At 44.3% G+C, this 27,688-nt stretch overlaps 2 protein-coding genes across 2 annotated transcripts; one reads left to right on the top strand and one right to left on the bottom strand.

Moving 5' to 3' along the window:
• The first annotated feature begins 740 nt into the window (after positions 1–740).
• Positions 741–18,799, top strand: LOC122123848 (valosin containing protein). Its single transcript, XM_042698377.1, has 17 exons — positions 741–1,093; positions 4,914–5,025; positions 5,171–5,343; positions 7,370–7,512; positions 8,026–8,156; positions 9,565–9,696; positions 10,848–10,950; positions 12,275–12,408; positions 12,488–12,623; positions 12,940–13,052; positions 13,522–13,686; positions 13,773–13,895; positions 14,160–14,372; positions 14,536–14,844; positions 15,104–15,259; positions 17,839–17,993; positions 18,140–18,799. The coding sequence occupies exons 1-17, from the start codon at positions 1,077–1,079 to the stop codon at positions 18,243–18,245; spliced, it is 2,421 nt and encodes an 806-aa protein (XP_042554311.1). The 5' UTR covers positions 741–1,076; the 3' UTR covers positions 18,246–18,799.
• Positions 18,800–20,273: 1,474 nt separating this feature from the next.
• On the bottom strand, positions 20,274–24,991 carry CUNH9orf131 (chromosome unknown C9orf131 homolog). Its single transcript, XM_042698597.1, has 3 exons — positions 23,976–24,991; positions 22,963–23,624; positions 20,274–22,524 (listed from the first exon to the last, which is right to left on the bottom strand). Exons 1-3 carry the CDS (start codon positions 24,207–24,209, stop codon positions 20,274–20,276), a joined length of 3,147 nt encoding a protein of 1,048 aa, XP_042554531.1. The 5' UTR covers positions 24,210–24,991.
• Between the last annotated feature and the right edge of the window lie 2,697 nt (positions 24,992–27,688).

The raw sequence follows: 27,688 nt of genomic DNA, 5'->3' as shown, positions 1-27,688 counted from the left end.
AAGGCTAGTGCTCTACCACTTGAGCCACAGCTCCACTTTCAGGTTTTCCTTTTCCTTTTCCTTTTTTGACTTGGCTGGCTTTGAACTGTGATCCTCAGATCTCAGTTGTGAGCCACAGTGTTTTAAAATTTATGTTTATTTTAGTGCCACAACTGGGGCTTGAACTCAGGGATTTGACGCTGTTCCTAATCTTTTTTTCTGCTGAAAGCTAGCATTCTCCCAATTGAGCCACAGCTCCACTTGGAGATAAGAGTTTAACAGACTTTCCTGCCAAAACTAGCTTGGGACTATTATCCTCGGGTCTCGTACTTCTGAGTAGCTAGGTTTACCCGTGTGAGCCACTAACATCCGGGTCTGGAGCAAAAAGGGCTGGCGAAGAGGATCTAGGGGGAAAGTGAGTGTATGAGTTATCACTACAGAGTACTAACCTAATAACAAGAGTTCAGTCCATTGTGCCAGATTCTTTCAGGGGAATATAAAGCTTAAGAGCCAATGAACTAGGGCCAAGTGGGAGAGTCCTCCTCCAAGGAATAGGGTTCTCCTTTCACCAGTCGATCTGGCTCTATTCCTTCCTCTGGTTGGTCGAGAGTCCCAATCCATCGAGGAAGCGTAGCGTGTGGCCAATTGACGTGGCGTTACTAGGCGTGTTGCATCCCTGAGGCGGGAGCCAGGCCATAAACGAATTTTCTGATTGGCTGTGTCCCGTGGGTTGCTGGGGAGAGGCACGGAGAGGCGGGCACAAGTCCAAAAGCAAGCCTCTGATTGGCTGAGGTGCCAGCAGCTTTCCTTCCGATGATTCGGCTCTTCTCGACTCAGTCTCAGCCAAGCGTTTGCTGCCGTGGTCTGGGTCGTCGCTGCCGCTTCCCCCCTCGCGGATCAGGAGCCAGCGTCTCCTGTCCGTACGCCCACCGCCCTGGTGCTGCTGGGAGGAAACAAGAGGGAGGCTGCCTGCGGGATTGTCGCTGTTGCTCGTCCCTTTCCTGGGAGAGTCCTGTTCCGGCCAAGTCGGTCGCCTGCCACTCTCGTAGCCGTTACCCGCGGGCCGCCACAGCCGCCGACCAGGAGAGGCGCGCGCCATGGCTTCTGGAGCCGAGTGAGTGTGTGCGCGTGCCCGCCGCCGGCTGTGGCGGCGCGCGCCGCGAGACCCGCCGCGCTGGGTAGGCCCGGCGAGGCCTGTTCGGGGGCGCGTCTGCGAGGTGGAGACTGGGGAAGGAGGGCGAAGGAAGGCGAGGGAGGCGGTGCACGCGGGCCCTTGGGGCCAGGCTGCGCCCTCCCGCGCTCCCCTTAGGTCGGGCTTGCGTTGGGCCTGGGTGGGAGCCTGGGCGAGATCGTGCTGTGTCATGCAGGCCCCAGCCGACCTGATTGGCTCTCTTGGAACGGCCGTCTCGGCCTAGCTAGGCCTTCGGGAATACACTGTCGGAGTAGAGCCCCGAGACCCCGGTACCCCTATTTGTAAATCTTCTGGCCACTAGCGGGAGACCTAAAGTTTCCGAAGAGAGCAGGACGGGCGAGCCAGAGCCCCAGCAGGGCCCGGTGGGCGTGGACTTGGGGCCACGTGAAGGCCTCGAGAGTCCTGGGACCCTGGCTGACGCTGGGTCCGAGGAAGCCGGGCCAGGGGGTGGCCGGCGAACTCGAGGAAGCCCTTGCTGGTCTGTGTGGAGGTGGGGACGACCTGGCTTCGGGGTAAGGGGCTCTTGAGAGAGAGTACACCCTGATTTTCACTTTTGGGCCCCCTCTCCCCACTTTAAGCTGTTGTAAATACAAGGAAACTTTAGTTTTTCTTACATTATAAGGAGATGGGCGTGAAGGAATTTACTATTTTAGGTCCTTTATGAAGTTCCTGTCTCAGAATTTTATTGTTTCCTATATCTCAGCTTTCGGTGCCTTAACTCTTCAACACACACACACCCTTTTTAAACAGATATATTGGTGAATTCTCTGGGCCTCAGAACTTTTCTAGTCTCACTCAGGAAAGCACGTATCAGATAAAACCTGGTCCCCAGTACACGTTCAGTTTAGAATCTAGAGCTTTAGATGCTAAAAAAGAAGGGGAGGGGCAAAAAAAAGGAAGTCCAACCAGCCTACAGAAACTCTGCTATGTAAATCACTCTCCTGCTTTGACAAGATTAGTTTCTTAAGGTATTTCTCTAATTTCATGTTAGTGTGAAGTATTCTTCAGTTGCTTAGTTGAAAGTACCATTTAATACTTTAAATACTTTCTCTAATGTGCAATCCTTTGTTTTCAAAACTAAAAATATTTAAGCCTGGTGTGGTGGTCCATTTCTGTAATCCCATTTTGGAGAAGACAAAGGCAGATAAGGGTCGTTAACTTTAGGTCAGCCTGCCTACCTATCAGGTGAGACCTTTGTTCAAAAAAAGAAAAAGAAATATCTTGGAACTTGGCAGTTTCTAATTTCTAGGTTGGCTTGATTGCCCTACTGAACCTCCTCCAAGTCTCCTGTGTCTGTTGGGGGTTCTGGGAAGGGCCTGAGTCATGTAGAAGACAATAGGAGATGTTCTCAACATCTAGGATTGCCATCATCAGGCTGAATTCACTCAAGCCATTTCTGTCTGATCACTGTAAATAGATGGGCAATTAGAAGTCTTTACCTTAGGTGAAGAAGGACATAAGCGCTCTATAGAGCCAGTCAAGAAGGTAAGCCAGACTAGTTTCCTTAAAGTTGAACTTTGGGATTAAAATACAAACTGATGATTTAGGGCATCTGGTGTTTCATTTTTCTCTAGTCCTAGTCTTGTAAGTCAGGAGGATGGACAGACCTTTTACAAGGGTATTTTTTTAAAAAATTTCATTTTATTGTAAAGATGCTCTACAGAGAGGTGTTACATGAGTAAGGCAATGAATAATGCAAGGGTATTTTAATGGATTGAGTGGGGTAGAACAATTGAAGGGCTTACATACATTGACCATGATTGAATGTTGGTGAACTTGGAAGGAATCCACCTTTTCTTGCAGCCTTGTGCCCCAAGTGGCAGTGAATCTTGGGCTGAGGGTCACAGGTTAGAGATGAGAAAACAAACTTCCTTTTTTTTTTTTAATCAGTTGTAGGGCTTGAACTCAGGGATTGGGTGCTGTCCCTGAGCTCTTTTGCTGAAGGCTAATGCTCTCTACCACTTTGAGCTACAGCTCCACTTCTGGTTTTTGAGTGGTTAATTGGAGATGAGTCTCGGGGACTTTTTCTGCCTGGGTTGGCTTTGAGCTGTGATCCTCAGATCTCAGCTTCCTGAGTAGCTAGGATTATAGATGTGAGCCACTGGAGCTCTTCGAAAACCAACTACATTTGGAAACTAGTTTAAAAGCTGTTAAAGATACAGCAAACTTGTAAGAGCACAATGTGGGGGAGAGTGAGGAAGCTTACATACATAATTAAATTATCAGTGGCAATAGTCTAGTTTTGATAATTATGCCCAGCTCCTAGAGTAGTGCCTGATGCTTGATAGACATACATTAATTTGTTGAAGAAATACTTGTTTTTCCCCCCTGCCTTTTTTTAATTTTTGGTGTCCATCCTGGAGTTTGAATTCAAAGCTAGTGCTCTAGTACTTGAGCCAGAGCTCCACTTCATGCTTTTTTGCTAGTTAGTTTCAGAGACTTTCCCACTGGCTTTGCACCTTCATCCTCAGATCTCTGCCTCCAGAGTAGCTAGGATTACAAGCTTGAGCCACCTATAGCACCTGGACCACTCCTTTCCATTGTTTAGCTTCTCTGTTTGAGTTAATATTCACATTTTCTTGAGCCTTGGTAAGAGGAAGTAGCTCTTCAAAGGGAGAACTTAATAACTGTTAATAAGCAAAAGCCAGAGGTTGAACTTGAGAAATCAGAAATTGGTGTCACTGTCCAGCGAATAGCTTCTAGGAATAATAAAAAGTTAGTTTAGATGCAATTTTGATTTGAGTGAGATGGATTTGATTTTTTTTCCCCCATGTTTCAGCATTTTTTGGTTTTGCCTTTTTTTTTTTTTTTTTTTTAATGCCATCCTGGGGTTTAAACTCAGGTCCTGTGTCCTGTCTCTGAATTTTTATTTGTTTTTGCTCAAAGCTAGTGCTCTACCACTTAAGGCACAGCTCCACTTCCAGCTTTTTGGTGATTAATTAGAGATAAGAGTCACAAGGACTTTCCTGCCTGGGCTGGCTTTGAAACGTGATCCTCAGAGCTCAGCCTCTTGAGTAGCTAGTATTATAGGTTTGAGCCGCTCTTGAAACTCAACAGGTTTATCTTGTGAGAAGGGTAGAGTAGTTTTAATAATTCTCCTTTGTCCCAAGAATTTCTTTTTGGGACTTGGGGACCTCCTTGAGCCCTAGGGGAAGTTGTATGGGTCACTCTATTCCCTCAGAAGCTTAGCAGAACTTGTTCTTTGAAGGTAGTTGTGATTCCATATGTTAGGCATTATATTATGTTTATGTTCGTCTTCTTACTTAAAACAATAAACCTCTGTGGTAGGTTGGGGGATTAAACAATCCTGAGAGATTAACTTGTCCAAGATTACAATCACAAAAGTATTTAGATTCAAATTTAGTAGATCTAGAGCTTCTGTTCCCAACTGCTGTTCTATACAGTTTGAGACTACTTTAAGTGCAATGCATCTTTATCAATGTTACTGCTTCATTGTTTCCCCCCCATATAGTTGGTATTTAGCTTCTATTTGTATGTCTATTATTTTTTATAGTTTCTTGTCTTTGGTAATCACTTGGGGTCCAGAACAGAAATTGAGGTGCTCAGAATACTGAGCTACTAAAGCAGTGAATGTAATACATGCTGGATATTGTTCCTTGTAACATTGACTGGATTTCTTTCTTCTGAGCTGTTTGGTGTAGGAATAGGTGTGAGTTTTAGAGACTGGTGGGGCCCCTGAGGCCAGAATATCTAGTGGGCCTAACTTATTTGTACCTTGTAGTTCAAAAGGTGATGACTTATCAACAGCCATTCTCAAACAGAAGAACCGTCCCAACCGTTTAATTGTTGATGAAGCCATCAATGAGGACAACAGTGTGGTGTCCCTGTCCCAGGTAAGATGAGTCTACCATCTAGCACTTGTTTGAGGGAGTTCCCTAGTTTTTTTTATTTTTGTAGAGTGGGGTTTCCTGGAAATTCTAAACTCTAGGGTTGCTGCCTGCCCAGTAACCTTAAGGTTCTTAACCATTTTTTCCTTAGCCCAAGATGGATGAACTGCAGTTGTTCCGCGGTGACACAGTATTGCTGAAGGGAAAGAAGAGGCGGGAAGCTGTGTGCATTGTGCTTTCTGATGACACATGTTCTGATGAGAAGATTCGAATGAATAGAGTTGTTCGGAATAACCTTCGAGTACGCCTAGGGGATGTCATCAGGTATGTGTATAAAGTGTGTATATAGCCTGCTATAGGTACAGAAATCTCCCCTCCTGCATTAGAACCAGGATGAAATGGTTGTTGTTTTCCAATTAAACCTACTTTTTTTTCCTACAATTTTTCTTTTTAACTTTTTTTTATTGTTATTATAAAGGTGATGTACAATGAAATTACAGTTACATAGGTCAGGTAATGAGTATATTTCTTTTGGATAATGTCCCCCCTCCCTTGCTCTAGTATGAAATTCTTGGAAGGACAGACATGTGAAAACCCAAGCTTTAGGATTATTATTATTATTTTCTTTAATTGGCCATCGAGCTTGAACTCAGGTATTGGGCACTGTTCCTCTTTTTGCTCAAATCTAGTACTCTACCCTTTGAGCCACAGTGCCATTTCCAGTTTTCTGGGGGTTAATTGAAGATAAGAGTCTCATGGACTTTCCTGCACAGACTGGATTTAAACTGTGATCCTTGGGTCTCAGCCTCCTGAGTAGCTAGGATTACAGGTGTGAGCCACCAGTGCCTGGCTTCTCTTACTCTTTCTTTTTTGTTTTTTGTTTGGTTGTGGGGGCTTGAATTTGTGCCTAGGCACTGTCTCTGAGCTCTTTTGCTCAAAGCTAGTGCTCTGTCACTTTGAGCCATAGTGCCACTATTCAGATTATCTTTAGGTTTTATTTCTGCCATAGACTTTTTTATTACATTTACATGCTCCTTGGGATAAGTTAATATTCTTATAATTTTATTGATATCTATATTTTTTCCTACCAGAAGTATGTGTGTGCACACATGTGCAAGCATGCTAATACTGGTGCTTGAACTCAAGACCTTGAACTCTTGCTGGGCTTTTTCACTCAAAGCCAGGCTTAATCACTTGAGCCAAACTTCCAGTCTCAGCTCTTTGCTAGCTAATTCTAGTTAATAATCTCACAGATTTGGCTGTACAGACTGGCTTCGAATCTTGACTCTCAGATCTCAGCCTCCTGAGTAGCTAGGATTATAGGCATGAGCCACTGGCCATGCCTAAATGACTGAAGTGCCATTTGAAGGTATAATATCTGAACGTGGTAATTACTCCTATAAACTACCATGTTCAATTAATGCTTTATGATAGGGTTAGAATGAGGTGAAAGTGTGAAGATGGAAGGTGGACTTCTGGCAGTTCTTTTAAGGAATCTTAAGTAAAACTAGAAGATAAATGTAGTTGGAGCCAAATCACAGATTATTCCAGTGCCAGATTTTGCTTGTTCTTAATATAACTGTAGACAAGAGACGTTCCCAAACTGGTAGAATTTCAGACTTCTGATTGTTTTTTCATAGAGTTTTATGTATCGTGCATTTTCCCCCCAAAAATATGTGACTTTCTCAAGGTGTTCTGACCACATGGCTGAGATTGTTTTTCCATTTCTATTTCCAACTTAGTCTTAGCCAACTAAGACCTTTTCTTACAGGAGGTAATATTGGGGTTACCAATATTGGCTAGGAAGGATCATCCTTTTTTTTTTTTTGCCAGTCCTAGGGCTTGAATGCAGGACTGGGCACTGTCCCTGAGCTTCTTTTGTTCAAGGCTAGCACTCTACCACTTTAGCCACAGCACTACTTTTGGCCTTTTCTGTTTATGTGGTACTGAGGAATCAAACCCAGGACTTCATGCATGCTAAGCAAGCACTCTACCACTAAGCCACATTCCCAGCCCAGAAGGGATCATTCTTGACCATTGTTTATTGAGACCTCAGTGATAGAGCTGTGCAAGTCTTTCTTATTTTTGGCTCATTGATGAGGAGTGGACTACCCTAGCAGTCTCTTCAAGTGGCTTCTCCTATTACCTCATCCTGAGTGTGATCTATCTTGGTTCTGCTTGGCTGTTCCTTTGCCTTCACTCCAACTTGTTCTCCTTCTGCTCTTCACCTAAAGCCATCCTGCCTTTTCTCTTTCGCTTGCCATCAGCTGTCTGTGCCAGGCCTTATCGGACACCCAGTGCTTGGGACTACAGTGTGGTTGGTAATGTGGAGTCTGCTTGTCATCCTCAGCATCCAGCCATGCCCTGATGTGAAGTACGGCAAACGCATCCATGTGCTACCCATCGATGACACGGTGGAAGGCATCACTGGCAATCTCTTTGAGGTATACCTTAAGCCGTACTTCCTGGAAGCTTATCGACCCATTCGAAAAGGTGAGATATAATTATAGGAACTGAGCTAAGCCTAAAAATAGTTACATAGGGATACTTAAGAGTAAAGACTGAAACAACTCCATCTCATTTTCATATGTGTGCGTGTGTGCGCACGTGCTCACACATGCATCCTACGCATATGTTCATAGTCTCTCCTGACTCTCTGTCTCTCTCTGCTCCAGAAGAGTAAACTATCCTTAGGATCTTTGAAGAAGGTGGTTCATTTTACTGTATTACACTTCAGAATGCATAACTCTACCATTGGTGGTTGGAGTAAAAGCTTGGATTACCTAGGTTTAGAAGTCAAAACATTTGGTTCTTTTCATTGTATTCTTGAGCGACAGGGTTGTTAAATTGAATAATTTTTACTCTTACCATGGTCTTAGTAAGACCCTAAGTGAGAGGAAAATATTTAGTGAGCTTGATTTTGTAGATCCTGGAATCTCATGAGGAATTCTGATTTGGTTTTATGCTTGATACATCTAATTGCACTTGTACTGCTTGCTTTTATAGGAGACATTTTCCTTGTCCGGGGTGGAATGCGTGCTGTGGAGTTCAAAGTAGTAGAAACAGATCCTAGCCCTTACTGTATTGTTGCTCCAGACACAGTGATCCACTGTGAAGGGGAACCTATCAAACGAGAGGTGAGTTTCTTCCTGACCCCAGTACTTAACTTCATTATTACTCAATGTGGCATTCATATAGTAATGATCAGAACTGGTGTTTTTTGGAACTAAGTTGTTTTTGGAAGTGAGAAAACTTCCAGCTATTTCTGGGCCTGAGTTTTCTTGAGAAAACTCAACACTAGGAATTTTAAATTGGAACCAAAATATAGGTGATTGGGATAAGTCTGTTCCCTTACTCCTTACTCCATTTTTTTTCTTTTTTTTTTTTGTCATTTGTGGGGATTGAACTCAGGGCCTGGTACTGTCCTGAGCTTTTGTGCTGAAGTAATCTAGCACTCTACCACTTTGAGCCACAGTGCTACTTCCCAAGTTTTCTGGTGGTTAGTTGGAGATAAGATTCTTATGGACTTGCCTGCCCAGGAAAGATCTCAGTCTCCTGAATAGCTAGGATTACAGGCTTTCCACAGCTTTCCTCATGCCTTTCTTTTCCTCTACTTCCTTCTCTTCTTCCCTGTCCCTCTTCTCTTCTGGTATTTTGAGACAAGGTCTTACTGTGTAGCCTAGGCTGGCTCAGAACTTGCTGTGGAGGCTAGCATGGCTCCAGACTTACTTATCTTCCTACTTTAGCCTTCCAAATGCTAAATTACAGGCATGTGCCACTACTCCTAGCTGATACTGGGATTTAAATTTTTTTTTTTTTTTTTTTTGGCCTGTTCTGAGCTTGAACTCAGGGCCTGGGTGCTGTCTCTGAGCTTCTTTTTGCTCAAGGCTAGTGCTTTACCATTTGAGTCACAGTGCCACCTTCAGTTTTTGCTGTGTATGTGGTACTGAGGAATCGAACCCAGGGTTTCATGCATGCCAGGCAAGTGCTCCACCACTAAGCTACATTCCCAGCCCTGGGAAAATTTTTGAAGTAAAGCTGATGATAGCATACTGGCTTCTATGTCCATTCCAGGGTTTCCAGTTGTAGATTTCAGGGAGGCGTAGTTCCTAGTAAGACAGGACTGTGTGAAATGGAAGGATTGTGCTAGACCTTAAGATTTTTGTAGGTTTTTTTGTTATTGTTGTTTGTGCCAGTCTTGGGGTTTGAACACAGGGCCTAGATGGTGACCTGATCTCTTTTGCTCAGAGCTAGCGCTCTATTACTGGAGTCACAGCCACTGTTCTGCTTCTAGCTTTTGGTGGTTAATTGGAGGTAGATACTCACAGACTTTACTGCTAGAGCTGGCTTTGGACTAATTCTCAGATCTCAGATTCCTGTGTGGCTAGGATGGCAGGCATGTGCCATTGGTACCCATTGTAGTAGTTTTTTGAGGCAAGTCCCTTTAAAAAAATCATATATAGCAGATTTTTCCACAACAGATATTAAAATGATTTGGAGAAGACCTACTCATAGTGTTCTTGTCTTTTTTTCCTTCATATTCAGGATGAAGAAGAATCCTTGAATGAAGTAGGATATGATGACATTGGTGGCTGTAGGAAGCAGCTAGCTCAGATAAAGGAGATGGTAGAGCTGCCTTTGAGACATCCTGCACTCTTTAAAGCAATTGGTGTAAAGGTGAGCTCCGTAGTATGTCTCTAGTAGTGACTAATGACTATTCAGGCACTTAATCCTTTAGACTGTTTTTATACTTGGCTCAGATTGGAGGAACAAATAATCTTAGGGTTGTAAGTCTTGACACATCTGAGAACTGGTAGTCTAAAGTATAGCTTACTAATCCTTTCTGTATCATGAGACACAGAATATGGAGTTACTACTTTACCTGGTAAGTATGAAACAGTAGTCTTCTGTGTGGGGAGTTTCAATGTCCTGCCTGTGGATGAAGCCACAGAAATGACAGCTTTAAATAGGAAAACTTGTGAGTGACTATAAGGAAAAGCTTTTAGAACTGATAATAAAATTCTGAAAGATTATGATCATTGGACCTCTAACAATGAAGAAAATAGATTTTTTTCCTGTGCATAAAGATGCACAGGAAGGGATGCAATTCTAGAAGTACAAGCCTTTAGATTTTTTTTTTCTGGTATTGGGGTTTGGACTTAAGGCCTGGTATTTTCATGGTTTGCTTATTCAGCTGTTGTACCACTAGAGCCATACTTATTGCCCAGATTGATTTAGATAATTTGGAGAATAATTTTTACAGCAAAATCTGGACTAGAGTCTGGTCATGATTCTGCAAATCTCAGCCTTTTGTGAGATACTTTTACCCAACTCAAGAGCTCATTCCTTTTTTTTTTTTTGGTGGGTCATGGGGCTTGAACTCTGGGCTTGGGCACTGTCCCTCAGCTCTTCAGCTCCAGGTGAGCACTCTACCACTTAAGCCATGGCGCCACTTCCAGTTTTCTAGTGGTTTTATTGGAGATAAGAGTCTCACGGACTTTTCCTGCCCACTTTCCTGCCTGAGCTGGCTTTGAATGTGATTCTCAGATCTCAGCCTCCTGAGTAGCTAGGATTACAGGTGTGAGCCACCAGTGCCCGGCTTAAGAGCTCATTCTTAATGGTGTCAGGGTTGAGCCTGTATTCTCATCCTTTCTAGAGCTTAGCTAAGCTGTTTTAGAGATAGGTAGGATTGGGAGGATATGGGATTCAGAACCAGTCACACTGCATTTTATTTATTTATTTATTTTGGTGGTACTGAGGTTTGAGCTTAGGGTCTTATGCTTACTCTACCACTTCAGCCCTTTTGCCTATACTCTGTTGGTCCTTAGCCTCCTCGAGGAATCTTGCTCTATGGACCTCCTGGAACAGGAAAGACCCTGATTGCTCGAGCTGTGGCAAATGAGACTGGAGCCTTCTTCTTCCTGATCAATGGTAAGAGCTGGTCTGTCTAGTATCTTGCTAGACCCAATTCTGAGCTGGGCAGTTTATGGACCCATCCATTTGTATCCATGTCTTTGTATATACTTTACCATCTTCTGGTAGAGTACATAGCAATAAGGTGAAGACACTTTATACTGGTGTTCTCTTGTCCCATTTCCCCTTCCTTGAAAAAGATTGTGGAAAAAAGATGGTGATAAAGATTGTGTAGGGGGAGCAAATTGAAATGAGGAATCAAAAGGTACATATTTTTATATTTGAGAATAAAATTTGGGCTTACGAATGATGGTTTGAGATGATTTGGCTCTTGGAATAATACTTAGCTGATAGAGGTCCAGTTATATTCTGCTTTCTGGTATGGCCAGCAGTCCCAAGGAATCTGCTTTTTTTTTTTTTTTTTTTTTTTTTTGTCGGTCGAGGGGCTTGAACTCTGGGCCTGGGCGCTGTCCTTCAGCTCAAGGCGAGCGCTCTACCACTTGAGCTACAGCGCCACTTCCGGTTTTCTGGTGGTTTATTGGAGATAGGAGTCTCACGGTCTCTCCTGCCCTGCCCAGGCTGGCTTTGAACCATGATCCTCAGATCTCAGTCTCCTGAGTAGCTAGGATTACAGGCGTGAGCCACCAGCGCCCGGCATAAGGAATCTGCTTTTATCCTTACAATTTCAACTCTGGGGGAAAATTATACCAAGCCCCTTGGCTTCTGTCCTGCCCTGGTAGCTTTTTTGTTGTTGTTGTTGTTGTTGGTCGTGGGGCTTGAACTCTGTGCTTAGGCACTAATCCTTGCGCTACCGCTTGAGCCACAGCGCCACTTCTGGTTTTCTAATGGTTTATTTATTTATTTATTGGGTCTGGTCTTGGGGCCTGAACTCTGGGCCTGGGCACTGTCCCTCAGCTCTTCAGCTCAAGGCTAGCGCTCTACCACTTGAGCCACAGCGCCACTTCCAGCTTTTTTCTTTTTGCTTATGTGGTGCTGGGGAATTGAACCCAGGGCCTCATGCATGCAAGGCAAGCGCTCTACCACTGAGCCACGTTCCCAGCCCCTCTAGTGGTTTATTGATAACAGTCTCACAGACTTTTCTGCCCAGGCTGGCTTTGAACCGTGATCCTCAGATCTCAGCCTCCTGAGTATCTATGATTATAGGCGTGGGTCACTGGCGCCCGGCTTGCCAGTGGGACAATAAGTGGTACAGGTTGAGAGAAGCAGAGGTTACCACCTTCTCACCCAGGGCCTGTCTCTGGACTGAACAACCAAGATAACATTTCTGTTGTGATCAGGAAAGATATAGTTATGTCATTGTCTCTATTCCATATCCTTTCAGGTCCTGAGATTATGAGTAAGTTGGCTGGTGAGTCTGAGAGCAACCTTCGTAAAGCCTTTGAGGAAGCTGAAAAGAATGCTCCTGCTATTATCTTCATTGATGAGCTTGATGCTATTGCTCCCAAAAGAGAAAAGGTAGGAGTTTACCTGAGAGAATGAATGGGGGGTTGAAAAGTCCTGACTTAGCTTCTAAGCAGATACCCTGTCCTGACAGACTCACGGGGAGGTGGAGCGACGTATTGTATCACAGTTACTGACCCTCATGGATGGCCTAAAGCAGAGAGCACATGTAATAGTTATGGCAGCAACCAACAGACCCAACAGCATTGACCCAGCTCTACGGCGATTTGGTAAGAACCCCTGATTTCTTTCAGCACACACCTTACTCATGGGAGATTATAGTTATACTGGACTAAATATCCTTGATTCCCACCTTGGTCCTTTATCTAATTTAATCTTGAGGTTTTCTTGAAGCTTTGCAGTAATATGCCACTGGGATTCTTTTCCTTTTCTTTAACATTCTATCTAGAATAATTGAGGGGTTTCTCAGGCCATGGAGCTTTTAAACTGCTAACACTAGAGGAATCCTAAGATAGCTGGTCATGCCCCTTTTGCTATCTGGACCAGAGAATGAATCACGTCTTATATTCATACACTATTCTACAGGTCGCTTTGACAGGGAAGTAGATATTGGAATCCCTGATGCTACAGGACGCTTGGAAATTCTTCAGATCCATACCAAGAACATGAAGTTGGCAGATGATGTGGATCTGGAACAGGTGGAGTGGTGATGACTGGCCAGGAACTAGTATATATCTATTTCCAGGAATTTGATATGGACCTGGCTAGGGATATATAAGCTTAAGATGACAGAAGCCGGGCTGCTAATCCCAGCACTCTGTGAGGATGGGGCAAAGGGGATCTTGAGTTTGTGGTTACATAGTGAGAGATTATTTAAAAACCAAGCAAAAGATGGAAGGAGATTGGTGTTCATTTGGGCAGGGAAAAGGAAGCAATCTTAGACTGAATCCAGGAATTTAGCCTGTTTCACAGTTGATGGTATATAAAATACAAACCAATGTTGTTGGAACAGCTTTATTTCCATCTCCCAAGTCTAGGTTTGAGTACTTATCCCATAGCCAGTGTAATATATGTGTTCAAAGCAATTGAAGGACCCAAAAATAGAGTAAGGGACCAGGATTCTATTACATCTGAGCTTCCCAAGGCAAGTGGATCTTCTCTCTGCAGGTAGCCAATGAGACTCATGGGCATGTGGGTGCTGACTTGGCAGCCCTGTGCTCCGAGGCTGCTCTGCAGGCCATCCGCAAGAAGATGGATCTCATTGATTTAGAGGATGAGACCATTGATGCTGAGGTCATGAACTCCCTGGCAGTTACTATGGATGACTTCAGGGTAAGGACCACACCAACTTAAGTACAAACACACTTTGACCTCCTTCTATAGTAAGTCTCATCTCCAGTTATTTCTTTCTTTCTTAGTGGGCTTTGAGTCAGAGCAATCCATCAGCACTGCGGGAAACTGTTGTGGAGGTGCCACAAGTAACCTGGGAAGACATTGGGGGCCTGGAAGATGTCAAACGGGAGCTTCAGGAGTTGGTCCAGGTAGGTTAATGTAGTCTAGGGTAGGTTACTGCTGCAGTGTGTTGCTAGTGACCTAGGTGGTCTTGGTGTTGACATACTCACTGAATGCAAGTCAGATGCCTGTTTGCTGTTTTCTAGTTTGAGTCACTGGGGAGCTTAGAGGACTTGGAACCTAGACCATAGGAAAAACTATGAAGTAGTGGAAGGAAGGAAAGTTTCTGATTGGTAAGTTTTACTTTAAAATATGGTGATAGCCTTAAATTTTCCTTTTTTTTTTCCTCCTAGTATCCTGTGGAGCACCCAGACAAATTCCTCAAGTTTGGTATGACACCCTCCAAAGGAGTTCTTTTCTATGGACCTCCTGGCTGTGGAAAAACTTTGCTGGCTAAAGCCATTGCTAATGAATGCCAGGCCAACTTCATCTCCATCAAAGGTCCTGAGCTACTCACCATGTGGTTTGGGGAGTCTGAGGCCAATGTCAGGGAAATCTTTGACAAGGTGAGCTCTAAAGGCTGCACTATGTTTTCACATGCTTGGGTGGGACTAGAGGCTGTTTCTGTAGGAGAATCAAAAGCTTATTGCTGACAGCTGACAGTTGGGCATTGAAATTTTGGCCTGAGAGATCTAGCTACGTTTTTGAATCAGTTTTTCTGTCTCATAGGCACGCCAAGCTGCCCCTTGTGTGCTTTTCTTTGATGAACTGGATTCCATTGCAAAGGCTCGTGGTGGTAATATTGGAGATGGTGGTGGGGCTGCTGATCGAGTCATCAACCAAATTCTGACAGAAATGGATGGCATGTCTACAAAAAAGAATGTGTTTATCATTGGCGCTACCAACCGGCCTGACATCATTGATCCTGCCATCCTAAGACCTGGCCGCCTTGATCAGCTCATCTATATCCCACTTCCAGATGAGAAATCTCGTGTTGCCATCCTCAAGGCCAACCTGCGCAAGTCCCCAGTTGCCAAGGCAGGTGCAGAGTCTTAGGATTTAGGGACTTCTGCGAAGCTGATGTGAAGTGTTCTTAGATCCCATTGGGGATTTTTGGGGCTGGGACTGGTATGGAAGGAAGATGGAAGATTTAGGAGTATTAGAATTGTCTAGACAACAATATGGAGTGGCAGTAGATAAAAGAAACTGGAGTTGGGAGTGCTTGGGTACTCCAAAGATGAAAGTACTCCAGAGGAGAAAACGCTAAATGATAAGGTTGCTTTTGTGCCTCTTTTAGGATGTAGATTTGGAGTTCTTGGCTAAAATGACTAATGGCTTTTCTGGAGCTGACCTGACAGAGATTTGCCAACGTGCTTGTAAACTGGCCATTCGTGAATCCATTGAGAGTGAGATTAGGCGAGAGCGGGAAAGGCAGACAAACCCATCAGCCATGGTAAGTCTGTGTACCCTTTTCCCGTTATATGGTCTGTGAGTAGCCTTGTAGGAATGGAAAAGAGTTGGGTGGATTTAAGAATGTATGGGGTAGGAAGCCTGACTCAACCCTGTTACCTCAGCATCTTGATTGTGGAGACCTGGGGGAAACCACTGTTCAAGGCTAGCCCACCTGGCCTTGAGATCCTGTCTCCATGGTAATGCATGCGTAATGGTACAACAAGCCTGTCATCCCAAGAAGCTGAAGTTGGAGAATAGCTCTCTGAGGCTGGCTCCATGCAAAAATGCAAGATTCTATCCGAAAAATAAAAAGGGTAGGAGTCCTGGCTCAAGTGCTAGAGCTCCTACCTATGCCTTAGGTTTTTGAGTTTAAACCCTAGTACTACTAATAACAGAAGAGTATATGTGAGCCAGGTGAGATGATACCCATCTGTAATCCCAGCACTTGGGAAGCTGAAGCATAATGATTGCATGATTTAGACCAGCCTAGGCTACATAGTGATATCCCTGTCTTTTTTTTTTTTTTTTGGGTCCGGTCGTGGGGCCTGAACTCTGGGCCTGGGTGCTGTCCCTTAAATTTTTGGCTTTATTGAGGTATTATTGTGCAGTGATGTACCTTTTTTTTTTTTTTTTGGTCGGTTGTGAGGCCTGAACTCTGGGCCTGGGCACTGTCCCTCAGCTCTTAACCTCAAGGCTAGTGCTTTACCACTTGAGGCACAGTGCCACTTCTGGCTTTTTCTGCTTATGTAGTGATGAGGAATCCGAACCCAGGGCCTCATACATGCGAGGCAAGCACCCTACCACTGAGCCACCTTCCCAGCCCATGCACCTTTTAAAATTGTTTCCATGGAATTTCTGTGATTACTTCTAAAATTGAGATAGAGTAAATTCTATTGTTTCCAAAAGTTGCCTCAGACCACTGTAGTCAGAATCGTCTCTCTTTCTTGGGAACACATCAGGGACAACCACTGATGTGAATTGAATCTTGTACCTATAGTATTCCCTTTTCTATTAGGCATTGACAGGTTGCATTTGTTTGTCTTCCTGACAGTAGTTAAGTATTGTACCATTGAGTCTTACTTCCAGTTCTCTTTTGCTTTGTGTGTTATGTGTGTGTGTTATGTATGTGCTGGTCCTTGGCTTGAACTCTGCTCTGGTGCTGTCCCCCCTGAACTTACTTGCTTAAGGCTAGTACTCTAGCAGATTGAGCCATAGCTCTACTTCTAGCTTTTTGATGATTAATTAGAGATGGAGAGGCTCACAGACTTTGTTGTCCAGTCTGGCTTTGAACTTCAGTCTTCAGATTTCAGCCTCCAGAATAATTAGGCTTATAGGCATAAGCCATTGATGCCCAGCTTGCTCAGGTTATTTTTGAGATATCACTTGAGATGTGTACCCGGATCCCAATTTTTTTTTCCTTTTTTTTTTTTTTTTGTCAGCCGTGGGGCTTGAACTCTGGGCCCGGGTGCTTTCCCTGCACTCTTCAGCTCAAGCTGAGCACTCTACCACTTGAGCCACAGGACCACTTTTGGTTTTTTAGTGGTTTATTAGGGGTAAGAGTCTCAATGGAGTTTCCTGCCTGGGCTGGCTGTGAACTGTGATCCTCAGATCTCAGCCTCCTGAGGAGCTAGGATTACATGTGAACCACTGGCGCCCGGCACAATTTTTTTTCTCTCCCTTTTTTTTTTTTTTTTGTCAGTTGTGGGGCTTGAACTTAGGGCCTGGCCATTGTCCCTGAGCTCTTTTGCTCAAGGCTTGTTCTACCACTTGAGCCACAGTGCCAATTCCAGTTTTGAGTGATTCATTGGAGATAAGAGTCTCACAGGGACTTTACTGCCCAGTCTGGCTTCAGACATTGATCCTCAGATCTCAGCTTTCTGAGTAGCTAGGATTATAAGCGTGAGCCACTGGTGCCTAGCCAGTTTTATTTTTTGCTTTTCACTGAAGCCAAAATGACAGGTGTATGCCACCAAGCTGAACTTCTTCCATTGAGATGAAGCAGACTTTTCTGCTCTGGCTGAACTGGTACCCTGATCCTCCCTATATTAGCTTTCTAATGGCTAGGATTACAGATGACACCCAGCAAGAACACATTGAACAAGTGATGTGTGTGTGTGTGTGTGTGTGTGTTGGTCATAGGGTTTGGACTCAGGGCCTAGGTGTTGTCCCTGTGAGTGTGTGTGTGGGTGTGGGTGTGTGGGTATGTGGTGTGGGTGTGGGTGTGTTGGTCATAGGGTTTGGACTCAGGGCCTAAATGTTTTCCCTGTGAGTTTTTTGCACAAGGATAGACCCTTAGCTCCACATCAGCCTTTTTTTGTGTGTGTTTCATTAGAGAAGAGATCTCATGGACTTTTCTGGGCTGGCTTTGAACTCCTGAGTAGCTAGGATTATAGGCATGAGTCACCAGGTCCTGGCAAGTTTTAAAGCAAAGACCAGTGACTGAATGATTGAAAGTTTATTCTGACAACTTCCTTTACTTAGGCTGATTGGAGAGGCAGAAGCTACCTACAGTGGGTAAACCAGTAAGAGTCCATATTGCACCCTAACTAGTTTGGTGGACTGTACTCACCATTTTTATAGGAAGTAGAAGAGGATGATCCAGTGCCAGAGATCCGCAGAGATCACTTTGAGGAAGCCATGCGCTTTGCTCGCCGTTCTGTCAGTGACAATGACATTCGGAAGTATGAAATGTTTGCTCAGACTCTTCAGCAAAGTCGAGGATTTGGCAGCTTCAGGTAATTTAGTTGGGGGCAATGAATGAGCAATTTCTATGGGCAGTTGGTACAGACAAGGTGGTGTGAGTCCTAAGAAGGCTAGAAGGGGTAGTTGTGAAAATTTTATAGAGACTAACCTTCATTTTTGATTGTTCTCATATATACAGATTCCCTTCAGGAAACCAAGGTGGAGCTGGCCCCAGTCAGGGCAGTGGAGGTGGCACAGGTGGCAGTGTATACACAGAAGACAATGACGATGACCTGTATGGCTAAGTGACGGTAGCCAGCATGTAGCAAGCTGGCCTAGTTGGACCTTGTTCCCTGGGGGTGGGGGCACTTGCTCAGGAGGGACCAGGGATGTGCCCGTGGCCTGCTTCATTCCACAGTCTGAACAGTTCAGCTATAGTCAGACTCTGGACAGGGGGTTTCTGTTGCAAAAACAAAACAAAAGCGATAAAATAAAAGTGATTTTCATTTGGGAAGCGGAGAGTGAATTACCAATTACCAGGGATTTGGGCTTTGGGCCTATGCCATTTCTGTTGTAGTTTGGGACAGTGCAGGCAACCTTTGGGGTGTGAACCAGGGCTCTGCCACTACCCTACAGTTAAGCATCTGCACTTCACTCAATGCTGCCCAAGCCCTCTCTTACTCCTAGCCAACCTGGGTAGGTGGGTGAGGGCCCACAGTTGCTGGGTGTTTATATAGAGAGTAGGTTGATTTTATTTTACATGCTTTTGAGTTACTGTTGGAAAACTAATCACAAGCAGTTTCTAAACCAAAAAAAATGACATGTTGTAAAAGGACAATAAACGTTGGGTCAAAATGGAGCCTGAGTCCTGGCCACTGTTGCTGCTTCTTTTTGGGGGAAGGGCTTTGGGCTGCCTGTCATTGCCAGTTGAAGTCTTGGAAGTAAGGCTAAGCCTTCGTATGCTACTGATTAATGTCAGTATGATTATTTCCTATTGCCTCACCATGTTTAATGTCACTGGTGGAGGGGTGGGGGTGGGGGGCTGTAGCCTGATACATGTAGTAGGTGTATATGTAGAGATATGTCACTCCACCTTTATTTGTTTGATGTAGACTTTAAGATAGAGCTCTCTTAACCCTGACTAGATTAAGGTGCCCACTAGGCTTGCAAAAAGATACATTTGAGGGTTTGTGCATCCTAGACAAGCACTTTCACCACTGTGCTATACCTCTAGAGCTCTACTTGCGTAGTTTGGTCCAAATACATGTATAGATAATCTACTCAATAGGTATATCAGAGTAAACCATTTGGGTATTTCTGGGTCAGTACTATGATGATCTAGGATCTTGGTTTGGAGCCAACCCAGGCAGAGACTATCCAATTAATCTGCAAAAAAAAAAAAGCCAGAAGTGGAGGTGTGGCTCAAGTGGTAGAGTGCCAGTCTTGAATGGAGAAGTGAGAGCTTGAGGCCCTGAGTTAAAGCCCCAGTACTGGCAAAAAAAAAAAGTGGAGGCAACAAATTAGAGGCATCACAAATTAACTTTTTCAAATTATCAGCTAAATACAAAGTGTTAGTCTAGCAGCATAACAATGAAGTGTCCATTTAGCATTTCAGTCTGTAAGCTTATCATTGTACACACTGTTGAATCAGTTACAAGGTGTGGTCTAACAGATGCTAGGGGAACTTTGTTTTTAATGTTAACTATTAATGTGTTGTACAGAGGGGTTTACCATTACATAAGTCAGGTAATGAGTACATTTCTCCCTGTTTGTTTGGACAATTTTACCCTTTCCTTTACTTTCCCCCTCCCATATACATAAGTCATTTTCCATAGATGTGTCAACTGTTCCACAAATTCATACTATTTTATAGTACTCCAGTGGTTTCTAAACAACAGTTTAGTATCTAAAACTACGGTAGGAAAATTGGTAAAGGCTGTGAGTGAAAAAGCACTGGAGATGGATGAGCTAACTCAGAGAAAAAAGAACAGGCTTGAGAAGAAATGGTCAGAAAGATATTGGAGGATTTGTGGATCAAATGGATGAAGAAGGGAGATCATATCCAGGACTAAGAATAGCTGTCTAGACCCAGACTAGATGTTCAGAGTGGACATTTTTCTGTTACTTGGTATGAAGTCTTTGCTTCTTAAGGGCAGCACTGAGCCTCACTTTGATCCTCAAGAGATATCGTTAGAAGCTAATAGGGAACTGATATCCTAGTACCTAGACTCCAAAGAAGACACTGGTCTAGTTGTATTTGTCTGGTTCAGCTTCTTTATTAGGAATTTTTCTGTTTCTTATCCCTCACCTGGTTTAGCTCAAATCATGTGATACTAGGTGCCAGTACTACTAGTCTTTTCTCTACTGACTGGATTTGGGCTCGGGGGTCCACGAATACCCAGAAATTTGGCTAATACACTTTGGAAACCCCTGGTATGGGGAGCTTGGGATATGGAACTTGGGAGATGCTTTTCTGTGTGGGCCCAAGGACAATGCTTACAGTGGTGAGAGTTCTCGATACCACCAGTTACCAAACCTGCCTTCCGCTTATTCTGGGGATTTGCATCCTTGAGGACAAGATACTGAGGCAGGGCAGTGTGAGGAGAGCCCTGATCTCTGTGCTGAGACCTTTGGGAAAATCTGTTCTCAGGAGCCTCTGTTACCCTACAGGCTTGGGAAGAGTGACTCTTCCCTATGACTTTACGTAAGCCCAATCTTGCCTTCTCTCCTCCATATTCTCCTGCTTTAGGTTTTCTGAGAAACTCTGCCTTTTGGGCTAAAGATAGAGCTGAAACTTGGTTCTGTCTTTTGTCTGAGGCTGGACCTCCAGTGTTAGAGGACTCTCTCAGGCCTGGATTGTTCTTATCAGCCTCTATGTGAACACTTGGCCCCTGAGCTGGGACTTGAGTCACCATCTTCCCTTTAATTCTTTTTTCTGAGACTCTTGCTTTGCCCTGGTCAGGAGCCTGTAGCTGAAGTTGGGAAGAGTGGGAGTGATGACAATGGGGGACTTCTACAGGCTGAAGTACTGTACTCTGAATTTTGGGGGGATGACAACTCGAATAGTGCAGATTAAGACGCCTGATCTGTGGGTGATAGAAAGAGGATTCTGAAGAATCTGGAGTAGTGGAGCTCAGGGTAGGGAAGCTGCAACATGGCTGATTTGGGCTAGAAGATTTGAAAGGGCTCTGGTGCAGTCTCTTTAGCCTGCACTCCAGTTCTCTACTCCATTGCCAGACATGGATCCCAGGATGGGTGAGCACCTCTAGGACAGCCTCTCCCTGGGAGGATAGGGCCTTTGCCTTAGTTTCTGAGAATATCTTTCCTTTCCATACTTCAAGCTCAGTGGGCTCACTCTTCAGAGCTTTGGTTAGGGTTGGAGGCCAGGATATTGAACACAAGTTATTCAATAATGGGAGGCTGGGATCTTGGGGGACCTCTCTTTCTTGCACAAACTTACGGTCAGTGTGTAGCTTTAATGGAGTTGCTGACAGTGAGCTGGGGGCTTGTTGGTCAGTGGCCCAGCAGTTCTTTGTCTGCTTCACTGTGTTCCCTTCAGGTTTATAGTTGGACTGGTCTCCAAAAGGCTCACTTATGTGGGACTTTGAAATAGAATTTGAGGGTTGGTTGGGAGACATAAGAACATGATAGTTTTCTCTCTGTTCCTTATCTTTCCCAACAGGCTCAGAGTCAGACCCAGCTCTTATGTGGCTGGCTCCATAGAGCTCTTGGGGTAAGCTGTGTGCTAGAACCTTAGAGGCCCTGGAGTTTGTTCTTGTTTGTATATCCATATACTTAGCATTAGAATCAAACAGGATCACCATGGGGCTAACTCTGAGGGACTCTAATGCAAGAGCACATGGTAGGCTGAGTGTCTGAGATGGGGATTCAGAAGCCCAGGAATTCCTGGAATGCTTATTACCTTTCAATTTAGTTTCTATAAAGGGGGCTACAGGTGTTCTCTGGGTAGAGTCTGTGAAGTCATACACACAGAGGTTCTCTCTCTGCTCCTTGGTCTTCCACAAAGCTTTGGACTCTGACAGGTCTTCCTGGGAACCTACTCCTAGAAACTTCAACAGAGAGTCTGAAGGAAGGCTGGTAGATGAAACTGGTTCTACAGAGACCCAAACATTTTCTCTACTCTGTGTTCCCTTCTGTGAAGTTGCAGATACTGATGGGACACATACAAGGCTAGTTTCATAGACACTTGTGTTGAGATCCAAGGCTTGGGGTTCAAAGGTCCAGAGGGTTCCTGAGTTTTCTCTGCATTCCCACCAAAGGTCATCTCCAGATGGATCTTCTAGGAGACTCTTCTGGAGTTCTAACAGAGAGTCTAGAGGAAGGGTTGGGGCTGGTATTGGAGACATAGAAACCTGAGGGCTCTCTCGGTATTCTATGGTTTCCCAGAAGTCTTTAGAAGCAGAAAGTTCTCTAGGGTTAGCTTTTTGGGATTCTGACAGATACACTGGGGGTTGGCAAGAGATGGGCGTTAGGGGCTTAGAAACTTGGGGGCTCTCACTAGTTGGTCCCATGGTTCCCAGCTGAGCTTTGTAAACAGGAGGGCTAGTTCCTTGAGGTTCTGTCATGGCTACTATGGGTTGACAAGGAGCCAGGATTGGGGTCCCAAAGATCAGAGTTTTCTCTTTTTGCTCTGTGGTTTCCTGGATGGTCTTAGATACAGACATATTTTCTTTAGGATCGACTCTCTGAAATTCTGGTAGGGAAGCTGGGGGTGCTAGTATTGCTGGCTCAGAAATTTTCAGGTGCTCATTTTGCCCTATGGTCTTCCATGAGGTCTCAAACCTAGCCTGGGTTCCCAGAGGGATAGAGGGATACATCAGAGAGGCAGAAGGTGATCCTGGATTGTTTTGGTGCAGGCTAGGGTCCCGTGGTATACTCCAGTAAGCCTCAAATGAAGATAGAGGTGTAGAGGGTATGATTCTTTGGAGTTTAGGCTCTAGGTGCAGGGCTTGATCCTCAGAGACCCAAGAAACCTCTTTCTGCTGTATAAGCCAGTGTATGTCTGCCTCAGCACCAAATAGGACCCTCTTGGGGTCCATAGGTAAGGGCTTAAAATTATGGAGAGATAATGTTGGGGTAGATGGAGATGAAACTAGCTGAGAATTATGGGCCATTTCTTCCAGATCTTCCATAGTATGTGCTTCATGGGTAGGAAACTGGGTTGGAGAGTGATAATAGGGAAGTGACAAGTTGTACTTAGGCAAGAAGGCAAGCTTGTTGAAGAAAACAGAAGGACAAATAGACAACTTCAGGGGAGATGGACCATCTGAGCTTAGGAAGATAGTTTCCAACGACTCACTATGCAGAGAGGGAAAACCCCAGAAGAGCTGGCTTTTCTGCTGCAGGTAGCTCCCTGCTGATGTCTTGTTCCTCACTGGGAAGTTGGTCAGAATCTGGATGGTAGGGTAGGATCTAAAAGGGCTTGAGGACTGTGTAGTTATTCGCTCTGGTGTTTCTGTGGCCTGGGGAAGGCTCTCAGAACCACAGGACAGCTGGGGTGGGATTGTGCTTTGCTTTCCATTGGGAACTTCTTTGGAAGGAGAACTTAGTTTCGGTAGATCAAAAGATGATTCTTCCTCTCCTTCCCTCTCTTCCTCTTCCTCCTCTGATTTCTGCTTCCACAAATAATTAAGGAAAGCCAAATGGTACAAAAATGGTAGGCCCTGGAGAATAGAAAACACTACTATCAGGCATGAAGAGTTTTCAGAGACATGGCATGTCACAAATTGCTCAGTTTCTGCTGTACATCTGGATTGAACAGTGATTCACCTGTTGTCATCAATCATTTAGCCAGATCTTCATCCAATGGTTACCCAGCCTTCATTTGGAGACCAGCCATTTCTTCACATAACTGTCTAGATACAATGATCACTTACCTGGTTTCAAATCATATAGACACACAGCCTCAAAACTAGAGCTTAGTCACCTATGTGGGGCCAGATCTATGCCAATGATCCCATACCTATAGTGTCCACATTTATCCAACTATACATTCATGCTCACTGGTCACCCACCTTGCCTTGAATCATATCTCCAGAGCACCAGGGCTGAAGCTGTTGCCACTTCCCAAGCTGCCACCATCTTCGGACCTGCCAAACAATGAACAAAAATAGTATCACCAGATCCCCTGGACTCTGAAGGCAAGTGTTGCTGCCACAGTGTCTGCAAGCCAGAACGTATGTCAGCTGGCCCCAGGGAAGTCCTATATCTCCTCCAGTCCCAGGCAGATCCTCCAGCAGCCATTCCATTTTCTTTACCCAGTGGCAGTTTATCCTGAGGTCATCACAGAACAAAGAACTCCCCTCCCCCACACAGACCCAGGCCTAATAGCCTATTCCTTGAGTTTAGGGCCAAAAAAGTTGCCCTTTCTCATAACATACATTTTGTACAGTGAAATCCATTGTCTTCATTTCTGAGGTCAAAACTATTCTTTAGTCATTATATTCTTTAAGCCTTTTAGCCTAGCATAGCCTTGAACTACCTGTATCTTATTTCTGCTATTTCCTACCTATGAAACCCCAACTACTTAATCTTTCAGTGCTTCACTTTTCTTATCTATAAAATAGTTGTCATATTACTTAACAGTGGAAACTTACTACATATAATTAGTTATATATAGTTATGTGATTGTATATTATAAAGTTAGTTGGGTACATACTATAAATTAGTTGAAAATAATTGTGTACACCTGTAATCCCAGCTATTTGGAGATAGAAGCTGATCTTGAGTTCAAGATATGCCAGCCTGAGCAAAGGTAGAGAGACATATCAAAAACAAAATGAAGGAGGGAAGGGACTGGGGGAGGATGAGGGAAGGGAAGACACCGTATGAATGGAAAGGTACTCATTACCCGACTTACGTAATAGTAATCTCTCAGTACATCATCTTTAAAATAACAATAAAGTTAATGGGAAAAAAAAGGGCTGGGGTGAGCTCAAGTGATAGAGCACTTACTTAGCAAATGGGATGTCCTGGATTCAATCTCTACTCCCAAAACCAAAATATTATCACTTACCAAATAAAGTTGTTTTAAGGATTAAAAAATATATGAGCTTTTTGTAGGCTATATTAAAATTTTCCTTTTTCATATAAAGTCCAGCGTGTGGTCTTAAACTTTTTTTTCTTCTTGTGTGTGTGTGGGTGTGTGGGTGTGTTGGGGTATTGGGGTTTGAACTTAGGGCCTCACACTTGCTAGGATTTAAAAGGGCCAAATTTATGACATAGTCCACATCCTAAACACATTCATCTCATTCTCCTTTTATCATTCTATCTGGTAAAATCTGAACTCTGTCTCTGCCTTACCTACTCTTTTTTGGGGGGAGGGTCTGGTTGTGGGGCCTGAACTCTGGGCCTGGGCGCTGTCCCTCAGCTCTTCAGCTCAAGGCTAGCGCTCTACCACTGAGCCACAGTGCCACTTCCGGCTTTTTTTCTTTTTGCTTATGTGGTGCTGAGGAATCGAACCCAGGGCCTCAGGCATGCAAGGCAAGAGCTCTACCACTGAGCCAACTTCCCAGCCCCTTATCTACCCTTTAGTAAGCAGCTTAGCCATACTGCTATGAACTGGGTGCTGGTGACTCATGCCTATAATCCCCACTACTTGAGAGGCTGAGGTAGGAAGGATGTCAGTTTGAGGTCAGCGCAGGCAAAATGTTTGAGAGACCCCTTTCTCAACCAATAGCTAATCATAGTGGTATGTACCCATCCTGACTCAGTAGGAATTGTAAATGGGTGGATCCAGGTACACGCTGGGGCAGAAAGTGAGACCTTATCTCAAAAATAACCAGTGCAAAAAGAGGGTGGTGGTAGAGGTTTGGCTCAGTGGTAGAGTGTCCACCTTACAAATGTAAGTCCTTGAGTTCAAACCCTAGTACCCCTGCCCCCCCCCCCCCGCCACACACATCATATCACATATAAGTTGGTGCTACCATAAACTAATAGTCTACAATTATAGTGGTCAGCTTCCCCATCACTTGAAAGGCATTCATTCTTGCTGGGCGCTGGTGGCTCACGCCTGTAATCCTAGTTACTCAGGAGGCTGAGATCTGAGGACCACGGTTCAAAGCCAGCCCTGGCAGGAAAGTCTGTGAAACTATCTCCAATAAACCACTAGAGGGCTGGGAAGGTAGCTCAGTGGTAGAGCGCTTGCCTTGCATGCATGAGGCCCTGGGTTCGATTCCTCAGCACCACATAAGCCGAAAAAAAAAAGCCGGAAGTGGCGCTGTGCCTCAAGTGGTAGAGCATTATCCTTGAGCTGAAGAGCTGAGGGACAGTGCCCAGGCCCAGAGTTCAGGCCCTCTACCGGACCCAAAAAAAAAAAAAAAATACACAACCACTAGAAAACCGGAAGTGGTGCTGTAGCTCAAATGATAGAGCACTCGCCTTGAGTTGAAGAGCTGAGGGACCCCGCTCAGGCTCAGAGTTCAAGCGTCACGACTAACCCCCCCCCCCCCAAAAAAAAGCATTCATTCTTAAATTTAAAAAGTGCACATTGTGTGTTAGGTACTACTAGGTTCTTGGGAAACATCAGTAATCAAAATAGACAAAGCTCCCTGCTCGTGGAGCTTATGTCATTTATTCTGTCTAAATTTATTCTACTTAGCAAACCCATCCTATTCAAAATCACTTTAAAATCTTCTTGTCATAACTTAATTTCCTCTACCGCAGCACTTGTGGAAGATCGCCACTTCTCAAGAGGAACTAGAGCTATCACATGAAACTTTTCATTATCAAAAACCATTGCAAACCTGGCGCTGGTGGATAACACCTGTAATCCTAGCTACTCAGGAAGCTGAGATCTGAGAATCAAGGTTCAGTGAGACTCTTATCACCAATTAAATACCAGAACCAGCCAGAAGTAGTCAAGTGGTAGAATGCTTTTATTGAGCAAAAAAGCTCAGGGACAGCACACAGGCCTTTGAGTTCAATCCTAGAACTGACAAACACACAAAACAAAAAAATACACAATGTTACAGGGCTTGGGTATGGCTCAAGTTAGAGGCCCTGAGTTCAAACCCCATTACTGCCAAAAAAAAAGAAAAGCAAGTAAACAAGCAAACATAAAATATCATTGTATATCTTCTTCCTTGTGCTAAATTTATCATTTTTTAAAGTAGTTTTACCGAGGTGTTTCAGTTCAATCAACATGTCGGTGTATCCCTTTTTTTTTTTTGGCTGGTCCTAAGGCTTGAACTCAGTTTGTCCCTGAGCTTCTTTTGCTTAAGTTGAGCACTTTGCCACTTGAGCCACAGCACCACTTCTGACTTTTTTGAGTAGTTTATTGGAGATAGGAGTTTCACAGTTTCTTGCTTGGGCTGCCTTCCAACCATGATCCTCAGATCTCAGCCTCTTGAGTAGCTAGGATTAAGGCGTGAGCTTGAGTATAATACATCTTGATCAATGTCATCCTTTTATAATTCTCTATCTCTCCCATCCTTTCTGCTATGGTTAGTGAAAAGTATTCCTCTGGGAAATCTTTGAGTCTCTCACGATGAGGTGCCCTTATCTGACATCTTCCATAGAGCATTTTTTTTCTACGAGCATCTTACATACAGCATCTTTTTTCTCTCTCTCTTTCTTCCCAATTGGCTTTGAACTGGCAGTCCTTATTTTTATTGGCTCCCTCTCTCCCTCCTTCCCTTCCTTCCTTCTTTTTCTTCCTCCTCCTCTCCCCTCTTCACCCCCCTTCCCTCCCCCACCTTTCTTTTGGGCCTGGGCACTGTCCCTCAGT

Source organism: Dipodomys spectabilis, unplaced genomic scaffold (assembly GCF_019054845.1).
Source record: "Dipodomys spectabilis isolate Male_0828 unplaced genomic scaffold, ASM1905484v1 ptg000006l, whole genome shotgun sequence".
NCBI lineage: Eukaryota > Metazoa > Chordata > Mammalia > Rodentia > Heteromyidae > Dipodomys > Dipodomys spectabilis.
The sequence above is the reverse complement of the archived record's forward strand: the minus strand, read 5'-3'. Positions and strand labels throughout refer to the sequence as shown.

Coding starts and splice junctions, on each gene's coding strand:
- CUNH9orf131 (XM_042698597.1), bottom strand. CDS start 24,209: ATGGAATGGCTGCTGGAGGATCTGCCTGGGACTGGAGGAGATATAGGA. Junction 23,625..23,975: donor GAGATATGATTCAAGGCAAG/GTGGGTGACCAG, acceptor TCTATTCTCCAG/GGCCTACCATTTTTGTACCA. Junction 22,525..22,962: donor CTATTTGGTGCTGAGGCAGA/CATACACTGGCT, acceptor CATAGTAGCCAT/GACAGAACCTCAAGGAACTA.
- LOC122123848 (XM_042698377.1), top strand. Junction 14,845..15,103: donor GCAAGTCCCCAGTTGCCAAG/GCAGGTGCAGAG, acceptor TGCCTCTTTTAG/GATGTAGATTTGGAGTTCTT. Junction 17,994..18,139: donor CGAGGATTTGGCAGCTTCAG/GTAATTTAGTTG, acceptor TCATATATACAG/ATTCCCTTCAGGAAACCAAG.